Below are 17500 nucleotides of genomic sequence, written 5' to 3'. Positions count from 1 at the left end.
TCATGACTTTGCATTTTTCGCCCTATACCCCCATATATAAGGGTTCCGGTCGGCCCCCTTAAGCGATAATAGAATTGGCGGCCGATAGGCGCGAACCATTGACCTCTCAATTCCAGGACTGGCAGTTAAGCCATAGACAACCCCGCCACCACAAGAGATGTAAGTTTTTGCCGCCTCCCATCTCAAATGACTGCTGCGCTCAGGTAATTTCTTGTTTTGGAGACTGCATAAAGCCCATCTCGTCCTCGTTAGTGTGGTAGTGCTTTTGCCCGCACGTAGTCATTATATAAGTCTATCACATTACCGTGATTCATATACATATATCGAGCTACAAATTTCCTTTAATATCTAATTCGCTCTACCTCGGAATTGATATATTTTCATATATGTTTAACCAAGGGGGAATTTATTAAGCGATATTAGAATTGGCAGCTGATAGGCGCGAACCATCGACCTCTCATTCCCAGGACTGGCAGTGAAACCTTAGACAACCCCGCCAGCACAAGAGATATAAGTTTATGCCGCCTCCCATCTCCCATATTATATATATATATATATATATATATATATATTATATATATATATATATATGTATATATGTATATATATTGTCCTGAACCATCTATGAGTCATCAGGTTCTTTAAATTCTAGAACATTCGGGACTGTAAAAACTGGCAGTGACTGAGATCAACATTTTATTACAGTTATTTAGTATTTACACCTTTATACAAGTTAGTCAGTACATCAGTCAATGCTACTGAAATCGAATCACCCAAAATTGAATATCTAAAATTGCTTAAAAGCAACAACTCAGCCTTTCTGAAAAATACATAACACAAACTTTCCTTCCTGTCAGTAATCAGTTTATCTCTTCTCTCGACCAAAGTCTGGGAGAATACAAACAGATGTCTAGTCAATTTAGTTTTTGAGACATCTACAAAAGCATTCTTCAGACGAACTTCACGACACAGCAGAGAAACTCGTCAGGGCATATCCAGATGACTTGGATATTACATTTAAGGAGGAACTGTACCAGTTTGTAACATTTGCTAATATATTCACAGATGAGGAGCCAACAGATATCAGCACTGAGCTTTTCCTGTATAGACTTTTATTGGACAACGGTGTGCAGGACACTTCCCACACATAGAGCTAGCTCTACAAATATACCTTGTTTTGATGGTGTCAAACGGTGAGTGCTCTTTCTCTAAGCTAAAATTAATTGAAAACAGATTATGGACATCCATGAAACAGAAACGTCTGGTAAATCTGAATATAATGACCCTCTAGTCAGATGTATTGCATGAACTGGACTTCATCGAAATCATCAGTGAATTTGCAATAAAAAAATTCAAGAAAAGTGTCGAGAAAGTAATCCTGGCTATACATATTGATAACATCAGAAGAATAGTCCCATTGTAGTAAATCCTAAATAAAACTGTCCTACTAATATTTTAGTATTGCTGTATTTTGGCTACTAGATTAATTAGACTATAGTTTGTAGTGTATGCAATAGGAGTTGGAAAGGGGCCTCCGACCAGAGTTGGCCCCAGGCCTCCCACTGGCCCTGAGCAGAATTACTCCAAATTACTAAGATATTCAAAATTAGTCAGCATCAAAATAAAACAAGCATCAAAATTAAACATCAACACAAAGTTAACCACCAGCACTTAAATCGTTATTCAAAATATGAAAATAATAAACATCACAAGTGAACAGTAAATACATTACATTACTTAAGTATGTGACCTCTGAACAATACGAAAATTAGGCAAAACAAGGAGGCATTAGGTTAACCTACAAAGGTCACACTCCACCTACGGAGATTACAGCTTACGACACAGCAACAACAGACAATCCTATACACTAGGTCAGCAACACAGCTCCACACTGTCAATGAGGTTACCCTCCACACAGTGTCTCTCCCCAGCTGACAAAAATACACCAACGATGCCTAATGAAGCCTCACTCCACATGACATCATTCTCCATACGATGAAAACACGCTAATGTTGGCCAATGACGTTACACTCGAAATGTTGTTCTCTCGACGACGAAACCACACCAGTGCCTGCCCAATGACATCACACTCGACATGTCGTCCTCTCGACGATGAAAACACATCAATGCTGCTGCCCAATGACATCCACAGGTAAGCATACGTGACTGCCTCCGACTGACTGACTGACTGACTGACTGACTGACTGACTAAAATCAGACAGACGTCAACTCACTTTACCTAAAAAAAAAAACAGATTAATTGTTAACAGGTAAACAATCAACACTAAGAAACAAGCGAAATACGATTGTTCCAACAAAACCACTTAATCTGATAATATATATATATATATATGTAATGCAAAACGATGACAGTGTAACAGATTTAAACCAGGCTACTGCAGACAGCGCATAGCGTAATCTAGATCTGCATTGGTCACGTAGGACCCTCCTAATGCCATGACCTCAGGTCATGGGTTTTTATTTACAGATTATGTAATTCAATAATGTATTTATTACATATATTATATATATATATATATATATATATATATATATATATATATATATATATATATATATATATATATATATATATATATATATATATATATATATATATTAAAACGTTAGGTGCAAAGGATAATTCGACTTTGGTGAATCAAATGATTTATGCCAGTGGATGCATTCACCTATGCCTACTGAAATGCTATGTTCCTTAAGTAGCAGGATTATCTGATCAAGGATATCGTTATCAGAATGTTAATGCCATTAGCCAAGCAATGCCTTAAAGCCAATTGTTTCCTAAATGACAATATTCAAATGCTTTTTTATGTTTATTAAAAGAAAAAAAGAAAACTCAACATTGGTTGGTTGTTTAAAAATATTTACATTTATGGTGAAAAAGAAAATACAATTATTTTGAAACATTTAAATGTTTGTGATGTATTTTTCTATGAAATATTGTTTAAAGGTATCTCCCAATTGTAAATTTAGAAACAATCCGGATATCTGCATATTTTCCTGAATCATTGTCTTCATGTTTGGACCATTTAATAGTTTTCCATTCTTATAAGCTTGCCAAAGTCCAATAATAAAATCACTTATTAATATTACTGTAGTGTTTCTGTCTTTTCTAGAAATTGGCTCAAAATCAAACTTTATCAGCTTTAGCAAAATTCAGATGTTACAAATTTTTATTTACTAAGAGCTAGGATACTATTTTAGTATACTGAATTTATTGCATTAAAACAAGAAGTCTTATAAGAAACTTTATTTTAGAAAAGTGACGGTATATGATTGGTTTCTCTATATTTAACTTTTGCAGAGGCCGAGAACGACAATCCAACAAAGAGCCCCTTTGAAATCCTTCCAATGTGCATTTAAAAGAAATCCTGTTCTCACATGGATATTATTGCCAATAGAGCTCAATACATTCGATTCTTGGAAACACTTGACTGGCAAGCAACTATTTTGCCTTCCATTAATGGTTTTTCTGCTTTCAGTGGGAGCCATCTCTTCCTTTATTTCTCTTCTCTTATCGTCGGGAATTCATGTTTCCCTTCAATCGTTTTCCATCTTTCAAGTATTCACAAAGTTCTTTAATATCAGTTTAGTTCGTATCTCTCATTTGACAAATTCTTATGGCTTTTATCCATTTATATGAGCTTGTCTGAAGAAGCCTTACTACTCTGTTCATTATCTTCTATTATTTTCGAATGCTTGTCTTTTACCCGGGAACGATCACTAAAAGTAACAACCTACTAGTTTTTTTTACTATCATAAGTGATTTTTGTTAAGTAAGAATGGTATTGTCCTAGCATCATCTTATTTCTTTTTTTAATTCCTTAGTGAATTTAGAAGGGAAAGACACGCATTTCTAATAGCGAATGCCCTCACAGCCCAGAAGTTCTAAGAATCGAAAAAATTTCTCTAGATAGAGCTTGTATTTGTAAGTGCATCTACTCGCTGAAGAGATTTACTTATAGAGAGGAGTATTAGATTCGATCTGTTTCAACCCTTATTTCAAAGATAAGGAGAATATTGAGATCGTAAAGTAGGAGGTACAAAACGATTATTATTATTATTATTATTATTATTATTATTATTATTATTATTATTATTATTATTATTTTGGTCTATCACAGTCTTCCAATTCGACTTGGTGGCATTTCTAGTGCGGGGTTCCGGGTTGCATCATGCTTCTTAGGAGTCCATCACTTTTCTTACTATGTGAGCCGTTTCTAGGATCACACTCTTCTGCATGAGCCCTGGAGCTACTTCAGCCTCTAGTTTTTCTAGATTCCTTTTCAGGGATTATTATTATTATTATTATTATTATTATTATTATTATTATTATTATTATTATTATTATTATTATTATTATTATTATTATTTTGTTTTGGATGTTTCTCAGTTAGGCAACAAATGCTGGTTTATGAATGCTAATAAGAAAGCAAAATACTAGAGATATAGGCTGTTAGACAGATATAATTAACTGCATAGGTCTCGTCTGGTGAGAAATCACCGAATCTTGGTTTTGCTTTTAAGAAAGCTGCCATAAAAATTCGATATATTTTCAATACCTTTGTGAGATAAGCATGACTGAAATATCCTTATGGTGTATCGAAGGACGTAGCATTAGTTCATAGAGAGTTTGCAAACATGGCCCAAGAAAATATGCAGATTGCGTTCGTAAACTCCTGGAATTCCTGTTAATCTTTCACAAAAGAAAGGAAAAAAGTGTATGAGCTGCATGTTGGATGAAAACCCATAAATAGACTGGGAGATACATACTTATGTGAAAGAGCACCGCATGGATACATCAGGCGTTTGATGGCATGTGCGTGGCTTCAGTGAGAATCAGATTGCTTGTGTGTTTGTATGTGCTAATCTTCAGCAAGTGTCGGTATGTCTTGAGTAAGCATTTACGACGAAATTCTGTTGGAATATAACAGGAAGACATGTTCTGAGGAAAAATATCGAAACAAATATCAGTCGTTTTCGTTTTGTAGATATAAAATGACATTTTTATGAGGAACTTGAAAACCTTTGACAATGTTCATTAAATTACGAATTGGTAACGTGATATCTAATGTTCATTTACGTTAGTTAAACATAGTTTATCCTCTAATTTCCTTAACAATTCCCTTACATAAATTTTAATTTGTTATTTTCTTGACTTATTTGCATAACTCATTTTTTATTGCCTTTCGTCTCAGAACTGATGTCATTATAATAACTTATAATAATATTGCTGGAAGTAGAACATTGCCTATTTTATGTCCTCAGGCTTGAAATGCCTCCTTAAGCGTTGACCGTAGGTTCTATGGTTTCAACATAGATGTTCACTCTCTTCTCATCAAAACCCTTAGTTTTTCCCTACTCTGCTCCATACTGTAGTTGTAACAAAAAAGTAAAAAACTTTTTCTTTGATGAGTCACTAAACATCAAAGGACAATGCCCAAAGGTCATGGTGACTTTTTCCCGGAATTCCCTCCCAAATATATTTTCAACGAATCAGAAAGATATATTTTGTTCAGAAAAACGTTTCATTTACTAAGTGACGAACTCTTTTCATCATGAATGAAAGTAATTGGTAAATTGTTGTTGCTTAATGAATTTGCGTCTCAATGTCTTATTGCCTTATTATGAAAACCGTATGTGTGTCTTCGGGTTCTTCATGGTTCATTGTAAAGACTATCTTAAGAAGGAGGCGTTAAAAAGACTATCTTATGTTAGAGTCATTATAGACTATCTTAAGTAAGAGTATTTACACACAGTATTTTGTCTACAGTGTCTTAACGGTTAATTATTTAAGCACAATCAGACTTTTATTCATATATTTAAGTACCCTGTTACAAAACATAACCCAGCAAGGGAAACAGTGACGAGTTGTAATTGTCCCAGCAAGCAAGAATGAAGTCAGTATTGGAGGTAAGTACATTGTAGAACAGTTAATATGGAAAATTGTCAGACTTAACCATGGTTATATGGGCTGACAGTAATCCTACACCTAATTTATTTGGCTATATGAATTTAATGACAAATTGACTAGAATAAAAAGCTTATTACAAATTCATTATTTTATTAGCTCAAAGAGCAGGCATATAGTTGATTGCAAGTTGAGTTTCATCTCAGACATGTTTACTTGAGGTTGTTTGAACGCAGTTATGAAGATTTTAATGAATAAATAAAATATCACCATCTTGTGAAATGTGATCCCCTTTTCTTTTGTGACTCTGTTTCTGTATTGAATACAGTTGATGGCCCAGCACTGGGTGCCAGAGGTGGCTCTGTTGTTGCTGGCCATACTGGGAATCAACATATAGCAATGGCACCTTACTTTCATGCAACAGTCACGTGACTGCCTAATCTCTCCCCTCAACATCTATGATGCGACTTCTCTGTGCCTCCTCTCCTGTTCACAGAAAGAAAGAGAAAGGGGGAGAAACAGAGAGAGAGAGAGAGAGAGAGCGAGAGAGAGAGAGGGGGGGGTGGGGCGGCGGCTAAGGACAGGGAAGAGGAGGTGGGAACTCTCTTCCTGCCCTATGTCTCTTCTCCTTTTCCTATCTCTCTTCACAGAGAGATAGGGTGAGAGACATAGAAAGGAAGAGAGAAAGAAATGGAAGACAAGGGGCTAAGGACTGAAAGGGAAGGGTGGGACCTCCCTTCTGTGCTCTCTATCTCTTCACAGAAAGAAAGAGAAAGAGGGGAGAAAGAGGAAAAAATAAAGAGGACAGAGACTGAGAGGCAAAGAGGCTAAGTATTTGTGTTTCCCAATGCTGCGGTGGCCAGGCAGCCAACCTGCCTTCCCAGCACCCCTACGCCCAGGTGGCTCAACCTCTGCCCCCACTATCACCCGGAACCACAACCGGTCAGCCTAACCCTCCTCCCCATCATCCCTGTGCCCTGGCAACCCAAACCACCTTCCCACCATCCCAGTGCCTTAGCGGACCAACCCGCATCACACTGTCCTTGTACCTAGAAGGCCCAATCCACCAACTTGCTGTCCCCGCAACCGGGTGGATCAATCCAAATCCCCATCGTCCAAGGGGCCTGCTGGCCTAACCTGCCTCCCCAACATCCCTGCACCCCAGCAGAGCAACTGGACTCCCCAGTCCCCACAACCTGCCTTCCAATCATCCCCAGAACCCACCTGGCCCAACCGGCCTCTCCACTCTCCACGCGGCCTGGCGACCTAAACCACCTTCCCTACAGTTCCTGTACCATGCTGTCCCAACCCACGTACACTCTGTTCTCACACCAAGCCGGTCCAACCCACCTACTCACTGTCCCTGCACCATCCTGACCAACCCACCTACCCACTGTCCCTGCACCACACCGGCACAAACCATCTACCTACTGTCCCCGCACCACACCGCTCTAACCCACCTACCCACTGTCCCCGCACCATGATGGTCCAACTTGCCTCCACACAAGCTTGTGTCCCGGCAGTCCAACCAGCCTCCCAACCGTCCACACACCCTGGCGGCCCAACCCTCTTCCCCACAGTCCCCTTGCCCTGGCGGCCCAATTTGCCTCCTCACCATCCCTGGACCCCAGGAGCCCAAACCGCCTCCCAACAGTATCCCTATCTGGACGGCCCATCCTGCCTCTCCACTGTCCCCAGCTGCCCAACCCAACACCCCACCATCCTTGCGCCTCGGCAACCCAACCCACCAGCCCCTGTCCAGAAAGCCCAACCCACCTTCTGACTGTACCTGCTCTGCCACAGACCAACCTGCCTGCCCACTGTCCCACTGCCCGAGCTGCCCAACCCACCACTCCTATGAACCTGCGATACAATGGCCCAAATTGCCTTCCCACTGCCCTGGCTCCCTGGTATGCCAACCCAACTCCCAACCGTCATTGCACTCCGGCGGACCAACCACGCCTCCCCACCGTCCCCCTGCACCAGCGGCCCATGGGAGGCTGAGCTGAAGCAAACCAAATGAAGTTGTCATTTTCATTTCAAATTAAATCCCTTAATTACTCTCTTCCACAGGCCTATACCGTATCCTCCACTTGGTTTGCTTTTCAATAAGAAATCTCATTTCTTCAAAACTAATTTTCCGAAAATTGCTGCCCTTCCAATCTTTTTTTCAAACAATTATATAAACTTTCTTAACTATAAATTTATTCCGGTTTTTAATATTCCTAATGTACCAAAGTTGGCTTTTCACTTATGTATTCTTTTTGTTCATGATAAATCTCTTCATGTTTAACTAAATGACCTTATTCACAGGCAACTTCCGGCAGTATACAGTATGGTCCTACCCAAGAACCCGTTACCTATTGTTTCTTTTTTTAGATATAAAGACAAACTAAGCTTTCTGATGACTTCCAGTGTCGTTTATTTAAATACTTGTTCCAAATGTAAGGTGGAGAAAAATGTGGGGGCTTCTCGTCGCCGACTAAAAGTGAGCATTGATTGTCATTCGGGAATTAATTACAGATCGGATACTAGGTTAACCAATCCAGAATTTTCTAATGTACGGGATCATGCCAAAAAACTGTAAACAAAATATCGAATATAAACATAAAAAAAAAGATATATATATATATATATATATATATATATATATATATATATATATATATATATATATATATATGTTTACGTTCGATATTTTGTTTACAATTTTTGGCATGATCCCGTACATTAGAAAATTCTGGATTGGTTAACCTAGTATCTGGTCTTTAACTAACTCCGCTTCCCATGTCCATATATATATATATATATATATATATATATATATATATATATATATATATATATATATATATATATATATATATATATAGCAGGTGAAAAGGCAAAACAGCTCAATACATGGGTTGCTTTATTGTTGCCAACGTTTCAAGACTTTGGTCTCATTTTCAAGGCTATAAAAAACAAAAATACATAAACTACAAACTTGTCCAGCAAGATTAACATTAATTGTAACATACAAATAAGCAGGAGAAAAAAATAAATATATATAAATTTTAGATAAAAATCAAATAACTAAAAACACACAATGTATTAAACACTAAGTGGAAATGGTTAAAAAAATTAAAATATATAAAACAAACCTTACAACCCGAGGTTCGGTTGCTGAAAGGCCTGCCAGAGCGAGAAGGAGTTGAGATAACCAAGGAAAAAAGATAAGAGTGGGCGGTCTAAGCAATGTATAATGGAACTGCTGTAGTGTTAAATTCAATGTTGGAACGAGGTGCTTAATGACCAAGGATTCGAGTATAGGGAGTTGGTTTTCATTAGGGGTGGATAAAATTATCTTAAATCATCGTAGTTGATTCTGCATTTGCATATTTGTGCATGGTTTCTTATATTTGAAAGCTCTGGACTAGAAAGCTTCATCCCTGTGCGGTAACTAATGCCTATGTGTGAGTCACATCGTACTTTGAGCAGTCAGCGAGTGCTTCCAACGTAAGTCTGTTCGTTACACGAACAACAAGTATACAAGTAAACTAGGCCAGACCGCATCAAAGTAGGCAATTTTTCTTTGTGTCGAAAGAATCCGCCTATGGTTTATGGATTCCTAATGATGAATTTCACATCAACTGCTGGGAAATGTTTGCTCATTATCTTCCTCAAATGCGGTATAAATGAGGTATCATAAGAGTATGGAAATCTAACATAAAATTTTAATTTAGAAGCTATATGTACTGGAGCTGGTGGCTGGAAGATTTTCTGTAGGGCCTTTCTGACATAACTTGAGAACAGGGCAGTTGGGTAACAATTGGTCCTAAAGAATTTCTGCAAGAGATTAATTTCACTATGAAACAAGCTCCAATTTGAAGTCAAGGTTATAGCACTGTGAATTAGGGTTGATAATGAATTAAGCTTAAAATTAATAGAACAGGAACTATAAAGAATTTCCCCCAAACCTGTAAATGTGGCCCTACAAAAAATTCCCGTTCTGAAACCATCATTCTCTCGTATGACCAAGGTATCGAGAAAATGCAATCTATTATTATTCTCTTTCTCAAATGTAAATTTTATATTAGTGTGATGCATTTGCATATTCCAAGAAAAGGTCGCAATGATGATGGTCCCTAAAAAGTCGGAATGTGTCGTCCACATATCTACGGTAAAATAGCGGCTTAAAAGAGGCAGGACAATTGTCCAGTAGTTCTTGTTCAAACTTGAACATAAAAATATCTGCAAAGGTGCAGCTCAATGGGTTACCCATGCCGACGCCGTCTACCTGAACGTAAACTTCATCGTTAAAAACGAAGGCTGTGTCCCGCACAGCCAATTCTAAAAGCTTCTTAAAGTCAACTTTGCTAAAACCTTGGAAAACATCATCGTCATTCACAAAAATGGTTTCTAATATAAAGTCGATGGTTTCATCAACAGGAACATTTGTAAAATGCGATTCAACGTCAAAACTGGCCATGACGAGGTCAAAGTCTTGGCTGAGTATACTCTGTTAGAATTCTAAAGAGTTGTTTAGAATTCAAATAGTTTTCCTGGTTATAAAAGTTCCTTATAAACTAAATCTTCACACTTCTTTCTGCCCTTCATTGTATATTTAGTTTCAAATACACATTTAAAGATTATAAATGATAAAACTTAAGTAAAATATAAAAAGAAAAATTTTCTGAAAATTTTTGGAGAGGGATTTCTTTACATTTCTGAAGTCTAATTTCGAACAGTTTATCCCTCTTTTCATCTGAAGTGCTAATATATTTTCTTCAATTCATCTCATAGCTTACATGAAAATACATCAGCAATTTGTGGTAACCTACAAGACTTCTTCCAATATATATGAGTTCTAGGGAAATTAAATATCATACTGTATAGCAGTGCCAATAAACTGTTCCAGTTCTTCCACTAATTTTTTTTAATCCTTGCTGAGTTGCATATAAATTTTATTGACCTGCAGACATTTTTCATGCATATTTGAACCTACGAGGCTACTCACAGATCTTTAAGAGAAACTATTTATTTGATTACAGTATACCTGTAGTTATAATCTACATTCATTCATACAGTTGTGAGTCAGGGGAGAGTACACTTCAAGTACTGTACAAAACGAGATCAAAGCATCTGACCATGGCATAGAAGCTATTTGTACAGCTTCTAGGGATATTACTGTTAGGAGGTACATATATATAAACTGTGTAACATGTCACAATCTTTCTGGCCTGTAATTCAACCTATTTACATTGTACTATGTTAGGCTAGCCTATAAGAAAAACTTTAGACTTTCAAGACTTGACCTGTATTTCAATGTCTGTGGAGAAGGACAGATTGAAAAGTCAGCATTCCTGAAGTTTATGTCAAGTTAGGCTACCTTTGCTAAGCTAAGGTTAGGCTATGGCAGGCTACCCTTGGTTATTTGATGATCAACCCTGGTAGATTAGGTAGTATGGAAAGTTTGATAACATGTAAATAACACTACCATAATGTTTCATTAACACTTAAAACTGCAGCAGGCCTGGATCTAGCCTTTGTTAGGCATAGTCATGGCTATAGGGACTGATGGCAACCCTACATGCCAGTGACTTTTCGTGTAGATTCAGCATACTGAACAACTTTTATTCTATATAATTTGTCATTTGGAATAATATTCTATGAGCTGTAGGCACATACCTTGGATAAACAAACACCCCTGCTTTAATAACAAGCTTATTACAACATTCATTACATATTTTATTAGATATAAAAGTAGGAGTGTAGTTGATTGTGACATAACACATGTTTACTTGAGGTTATTTCAACAGTCATAAGATTCTCATGAATGAAAATAGGTCTCTGACTTGGGAAATGTTATCCCTTGTTCTTTTGTGAAATTGTTCCTGTAATTGACACAATTGATGATCCAGCATTGGGTGCCAGAAATGGCTTTTTTGCTGCTGGTCTCTGCAGTTGATACTGATGCCATCTCTGAAAATCATCGCATAACAATGGCTCCTTACATGCATGTGATCGTCACTTGTCTGTTCAATCTCTCCCCCCTATATCTATGCAAGGCCAATATAAATGGTGGGTACAAGTCATAATGGAATGCAAAAAGGTTGGGAGGTGACAGAATGGTCAACAGATTAAAATCGAAATCTATTTATTGGTAAACCTCTTTATTCTATCCTTCAGTTCCTTCTTGAACATGTTTTATGACTGGGTCAAAAGAAAATAATCCCTGACTTACATTAACATTATACACCCAGGTTAACTGAATCAAAACAAAATTTAACCAAGTTCCTTGAAATAATTTCATTACAGCGTGGCAATATTTGGCTTTGTGTCCAATGTATTATGTAGGACTTATCACTTAAATTTAAAAATACAGCATTATTTGTCCAACTTGTTTTTGATGAATATTTGTGCTTCTTTAATCTGGTGTTCAATTCTTTACTGGTTTGACCTTAGTAAAATAAATCCCAATCCATACATGGAATTTTTTTATACTATATAGCTGTCTTTTCAAGGGGTATTTTTTATAGGCATGTTTTTTTTTACGTTATTATATGTGAAAGATACATTTGTATGAAACAATTTTTAAAAAGGTTTTACAGCCTCAAACAATGAAATGTGGAAAACAAATTGTATTTGAGGGCACTTCCTTATTTTCGATTTTTCATACAAGGTCTTAACAAATATCTATGATATGGGATGGATAGTACAAATCTGTCATTGTTTTTCTGATGTTTTCGAATGCTTGATCTAAAAACTCAGAACTAACTACTAGTAAGGCTCAAAGAAACATTGATGAAAAAAATGAAATTTTTATATTTATACGGTGTCCTGATTAATAGTGTATATATGTCAAATTATGTCTTTGCTATAAATACTAAATTTACAATTAAAAGATCCCTTTTAACATAAATGTCCAAAAAAAAAAGGTAAACAATCATCATTCTCTAACTCAAGTGTAAATTTTATAAAAGAAACTTGATAGTTTAGTTGAGCCAATATACTAGTTACATCCACATCTTGGGGTATAATGGCTAAAACATCATAAACATAACGGTACCATGTCACAGGAAAATGGAAAATCTTTGGGATGTACAGTCGTTCAAAAAATTCCCTATATAAATTTGAAAGAACATGCGAAAGTGGGCTTGCCATTGCCATACCAAAAGTTTGTTTAAAATATCTCCCATTGAAAATTAATTTACAATCATATATGCATAAGCTTATTAATTCTATGACCTGGCTAATTGTAAGTGGCAAATCAAGTTTGTGCAACTCATCTTTAATGTATTCCAATACAGAGTCAATGGAAACTTTAGTGAATAATTACCATATATCAAAACTTATTAACCGCGAATCTGGAGTGATTGTAATGCTGTTGATTTTGTCATTCAAATCTAAAGATTGAATAAGATGGGTGCCAGAAATAGTCCCTAACAATGGTGGTAATAATTTCCCTAGGTATTTTGAAAGCTTGTAAGTTTGGAACCAACAGAGCTAATTACTGGTCATTTTCTTTATATGTTTTTACTAGCCTGTATTGCAGCAAAGAAGGTGAGTTCATTGACAACTAATTTATGACACTTCTGTTGTTTTTCATGATACTTTTTTAATTTACTATTGAAAGATTTAATTACTTCTTCTAAGGGGTTCTTATTTAGTTTTATGTATCACTGTCTCTTAATAGTTCTTCCATTTTTTATAAATACAATGCTTTATCCATGATTACTACGGTGTTGGATTTACCCGCCTTAGTTAAATGTATGGTTTTATCCTTTTTCAACTCACCCAAGTCATTTCTATAACGTGCCGGGAAGTTCATTCCATAAGGAAATTTCATTGCTGAATATATGATCCCTTTTATTATGTCATACTGTTGTCTTTAAAGGTTACTGAATTTTTCAAAGCCATTAATAGATGACGCTATAGATAGTGCACTTGGCTTGGTTGAAATTGCAAATGATAACCCATAGCCTAAAGCGCATATAACAACTTTATAAATAGTTTTACTTGATATTTTCACTATAGAGTTTTTTATTTATTTATTTGTTTATTTATTTATTTTTTGCTTTCTTTGCCCAGTCACTTTCCTTGATCAGAGTTCTGAACGTCTTGTTTAATTTGGATTGAAGCTGGTCCGTTTTCTGTCTGAGGTTTCCTTATATTTCACCCAGAAAGGAATATTTCCACTCACTTGGAATAGACTTCCTTGAAAAATTACTGTTCTTCTCTCCTGATTGTTTCGACGCGTGTTTTCAAAATTGTCCGGCTAAGTTCATTAAAATGGAGATCATCATATTTCCGTAGACGTGCTGACAACAGAGATTTTCGAAGGACTTGTTCTTCTAGGGATTGCTTGAGAAACTTAAGGTGAATTCTTGAGGAGTAAGCACGGTTCAAGAACTTCTTTGTCGTATCTACAGTATATGGGATAGTAAAAACAAATAAAGAAAATAACCCTAAGAGATCAATAATTAGCTCTGTTGGTTCCAAACATACAAGCTTTCAAAATATCTAACAAAATTATTGTCACCATTGTTAGAAACTATTTCTGGCACCCATCTTTTTTATTCTTTAGATTTGACTGACAAAATCAACAGCATTACAATCAATCCAGATTCACGGCCAATAAGATTTGATGCATTTTCCTTATTCACTAAAGATCCCATTGACTGTATTGGAATACCTTAACAATGAATTGCATAAAATTGATTTCCCACTAACAATTATCTAGGTCATAGAATTAATAAGCTTATGCATATGTGATTATAAATTTATATTGAATGGGGAATATTTCAAACAAACTTGGTATGGCAATGAGGAAACCCACTTTCGCCTGTTCTTTCAAATTTATTTATGGAACTATTTGAACGACTGTGCATCTCAAAGATTTTCCATTTTCCTGTGACATGGTACCATTATGTTGATGATATTTTAGCCATCCTACCTAAAGATTTGGATGTAAATAATATATTGGCTCAACTAGATGATGAAATCCCTTCTATCAAATTTACACTTCAGTTAGAGAACGATGATTGTTTAACTTTTTTGGACATTTATATTAAAAGTGAACCTTTTAATTGTAGATATAGTATTTATGGGAAAAAGGACAAATAATTTGACTTATGTGCACTATTATTTAGGACATCATATAAATATAAAATTATCAGTTTTTTCATCAATGTTTCTTCGAGCCTTCTGAATAGTCAGAATTAAAAAACATCAGAAAAATAGGAACAGATTGTACTATCCATCCCATAACATGGATATTTGTTATAATAGAGCTATTAAGATCTTTTATGAAAAATAGGAAAAAAAAGAAGTGCCCTCAAGCACCATTTTCTTGCTGTACTTTATTCATATAAATGTAATAAAACATGCTTATAATAATAGCCCCCGAAAAGGCAGCAATATTGTATAAAAAATTCCACTTATGGATTGGGATTTATTTTACTAAGGTCAAACCAGTAAAGAATTGAACACCAGATTTCACATTTAAGTGAAAAGTCATACAGAATACATCGGAAGCAAAGCAGAATATTGTCACGTTGTAACGAAACTATTTCAAGGAAGTTAATTACAATCTGTTTTGATTCAGTTAACCTGGGTGAGTAACTTTAAGGTAAGTCAAGGATTATTTTCTTTTGACCCGGTCATAAAACATGTTCCACAAGGAACATAAGAATAGAATAAAGAGGATTATCAATAAGTAGATTCCGATTTTAATCTGTTGACCGTTCTGTGAACTCTCGAACTTTTTGTGTTCCCTTATAACTTGGAACCACCATTTACATAGGCCCTTGCATCTGTATATCTATAGTTGCTGTGACCATGTCTCGGTAATAGGGCAGAAGTACTTAGCATCACCTTTTTAATTTGTTCATGATTTAAAATCATACATGTGCAATGTGACCTCTTTATGATTATGGTTCGTTTCCTGGTACCAGACATTACAATTTCTTCAAAAAAAAATTCTTTGATCTTGGGTCTACAGGCTTTGTAGTGATAAGTGTATCCAGAAAAGAGAAAAAAATTCAAGAAGTTAAGAAGGCATTACAGCTATTACAGTTGCTATATATATATATATAGATATATATATATATATATATATATATATATATACATATCTATACATATCTATATAGATATATATATATATATATATATATATATATGATATATATCTATATATATATATATATATATATAGATATATATCATATATATATATATATATATATATATATATATATATATAGATATATCGTATCTATATATATATATATATATATATATATATATATCTATATATATATATCATCTATATCTAATCTATAATATTATATATATATATATATATATATCTATATATATATATATATATTATATGATATATATATATATATATTCTATATATATATATAGATATATATACTATATATATATCTATATTAATATATATATATATGATATATATATATATATATATATATATATATATATATATATATATATATATCTATATCTATATATATATTATATATATATATATATAGATATATATATATATCTATATATATATATTATATATATATAGATATATATATATATATATATATATATAGTATATATATATATATATATATATATCTATATTATATATATATATATATAATATATATATATATATATAGATATATATATAGATCTATATTATAGAATATATATATATATATATTATATATATATATATAATAAGGTTTATATATATATATAATAATATAATATATAGATCTATATAAAAAAAAAAAGAAAGATATATATATTATATATATATTATAATATATATATATATATATATAGATATATATATATATATATATATATATTATATACGCGGGAAGGTTGGGGCATCTGGAACGCCGTAGATTTAATATAAGAAAAAGGATGGAAAAAGAGAAAAGAAAAAAGGCCAGCGTAGCATCATACATGTATTTTCCAATTTTCGAGACTTTGGGTCTCATCATCAGGGCTGTAAAAAATATACAAAATATACCAAAATTAAAAAAAAGGCTCAGTATTAATATTAATAAAAACGGAACAACATAAAAGTTAATATAATAATTTAAAAATGAACTAGAAAAAAAAATAGATATATAAAAAATTAAAAAGGTGAAGAATGCTTAAGTTAGTACCTATCTCTATGGAGTTAAAAAACTGAGTGACATTGTCTGATTTGGAAAGGAGGACGTCAACTATGCTATATATAGAATTGTAGAAGTAGTCTGACCATTTAATGGGGGCACAAGCTGTTTGATTGTTAACGACTCCAAAACAGAGAGAGAATAGTCATTGGGCGCTTGGGTGACAATGCGAAAATCCTTATATGAAAATGATGTTTTACATTTATTGCAATGTTCTCGTATGTTGGAAAATTCTTTCGTTTTCAAAGTACATCCCGTACGGTGACTGACTCCGAGATGAGAGTCGATTCTGACTTTGAGCAATCTTTTGGTGGCTCCCACGTATTTCCCGATCTTACATTTCGGGCAAGTAAAGCAATATACCACCAAAGAT

At 34.5% G+C, this 17500-nt stretch overlaps 2 protein-coding genes across 2 annotated transcripts in view; one reads left to right on the top strand and one right to left on the bottom strand.

The window, feature by feature from the left end:
• Nucleotides 1–5916: 5916 nt before the first annotated feature.
• LOC135217569 (uncharacterized) lies at nucleotides 5917–7941 on the top strand. The gene is made up of 4 exons (XM_064253535.1): nucleotides 5917–5934; nucleotides 6796–7008; nucleotides 7150–7401; nucleotides 7456–7941. Exons 1-4 carry the CDS (start codon nucleotides 5917–5919, stop codon nucleotides 7939–7941), a joined length of 969 nt encoding a protein of 322 aa, XP_064109605.1.
• Nucleotides 7942–10007: 2066 nt separating this feature from the next.
• Nucleotides 10008–17500, bottom strand: part of LOC135217568 (uncharacterized) — a 14952-nt gene continuing 7459 nt past the window's right edge. The window contains exon 2 of the mRNA XM_064253534.1: nucleotides 10008–10433. Coding sequence (XP_064109604.1) covers nucleotides 10008–10433 — 426 coding nt within the window. The remainder of the gene's footprint in view (nucleotides 10434–17500) is intronic.

This window comes from Macrobrachium nipponense, chromosome 7 (assembly GCF_015104395.2).
Source record: "Macrobrachium nipponense isolate FS-2020 chromosome 7, ASM1510439v2, whole genome shotgun sequence".
NCBI lineage: Eukaryota > Metazoa > Arthropoda > Malacostraca > Decapoda > Palaemonidae > Macrobrachium > Macrobrachium nipponense.
This window is presented reverse-complemented; position numbering and strand designations above follow the sequence as displayed.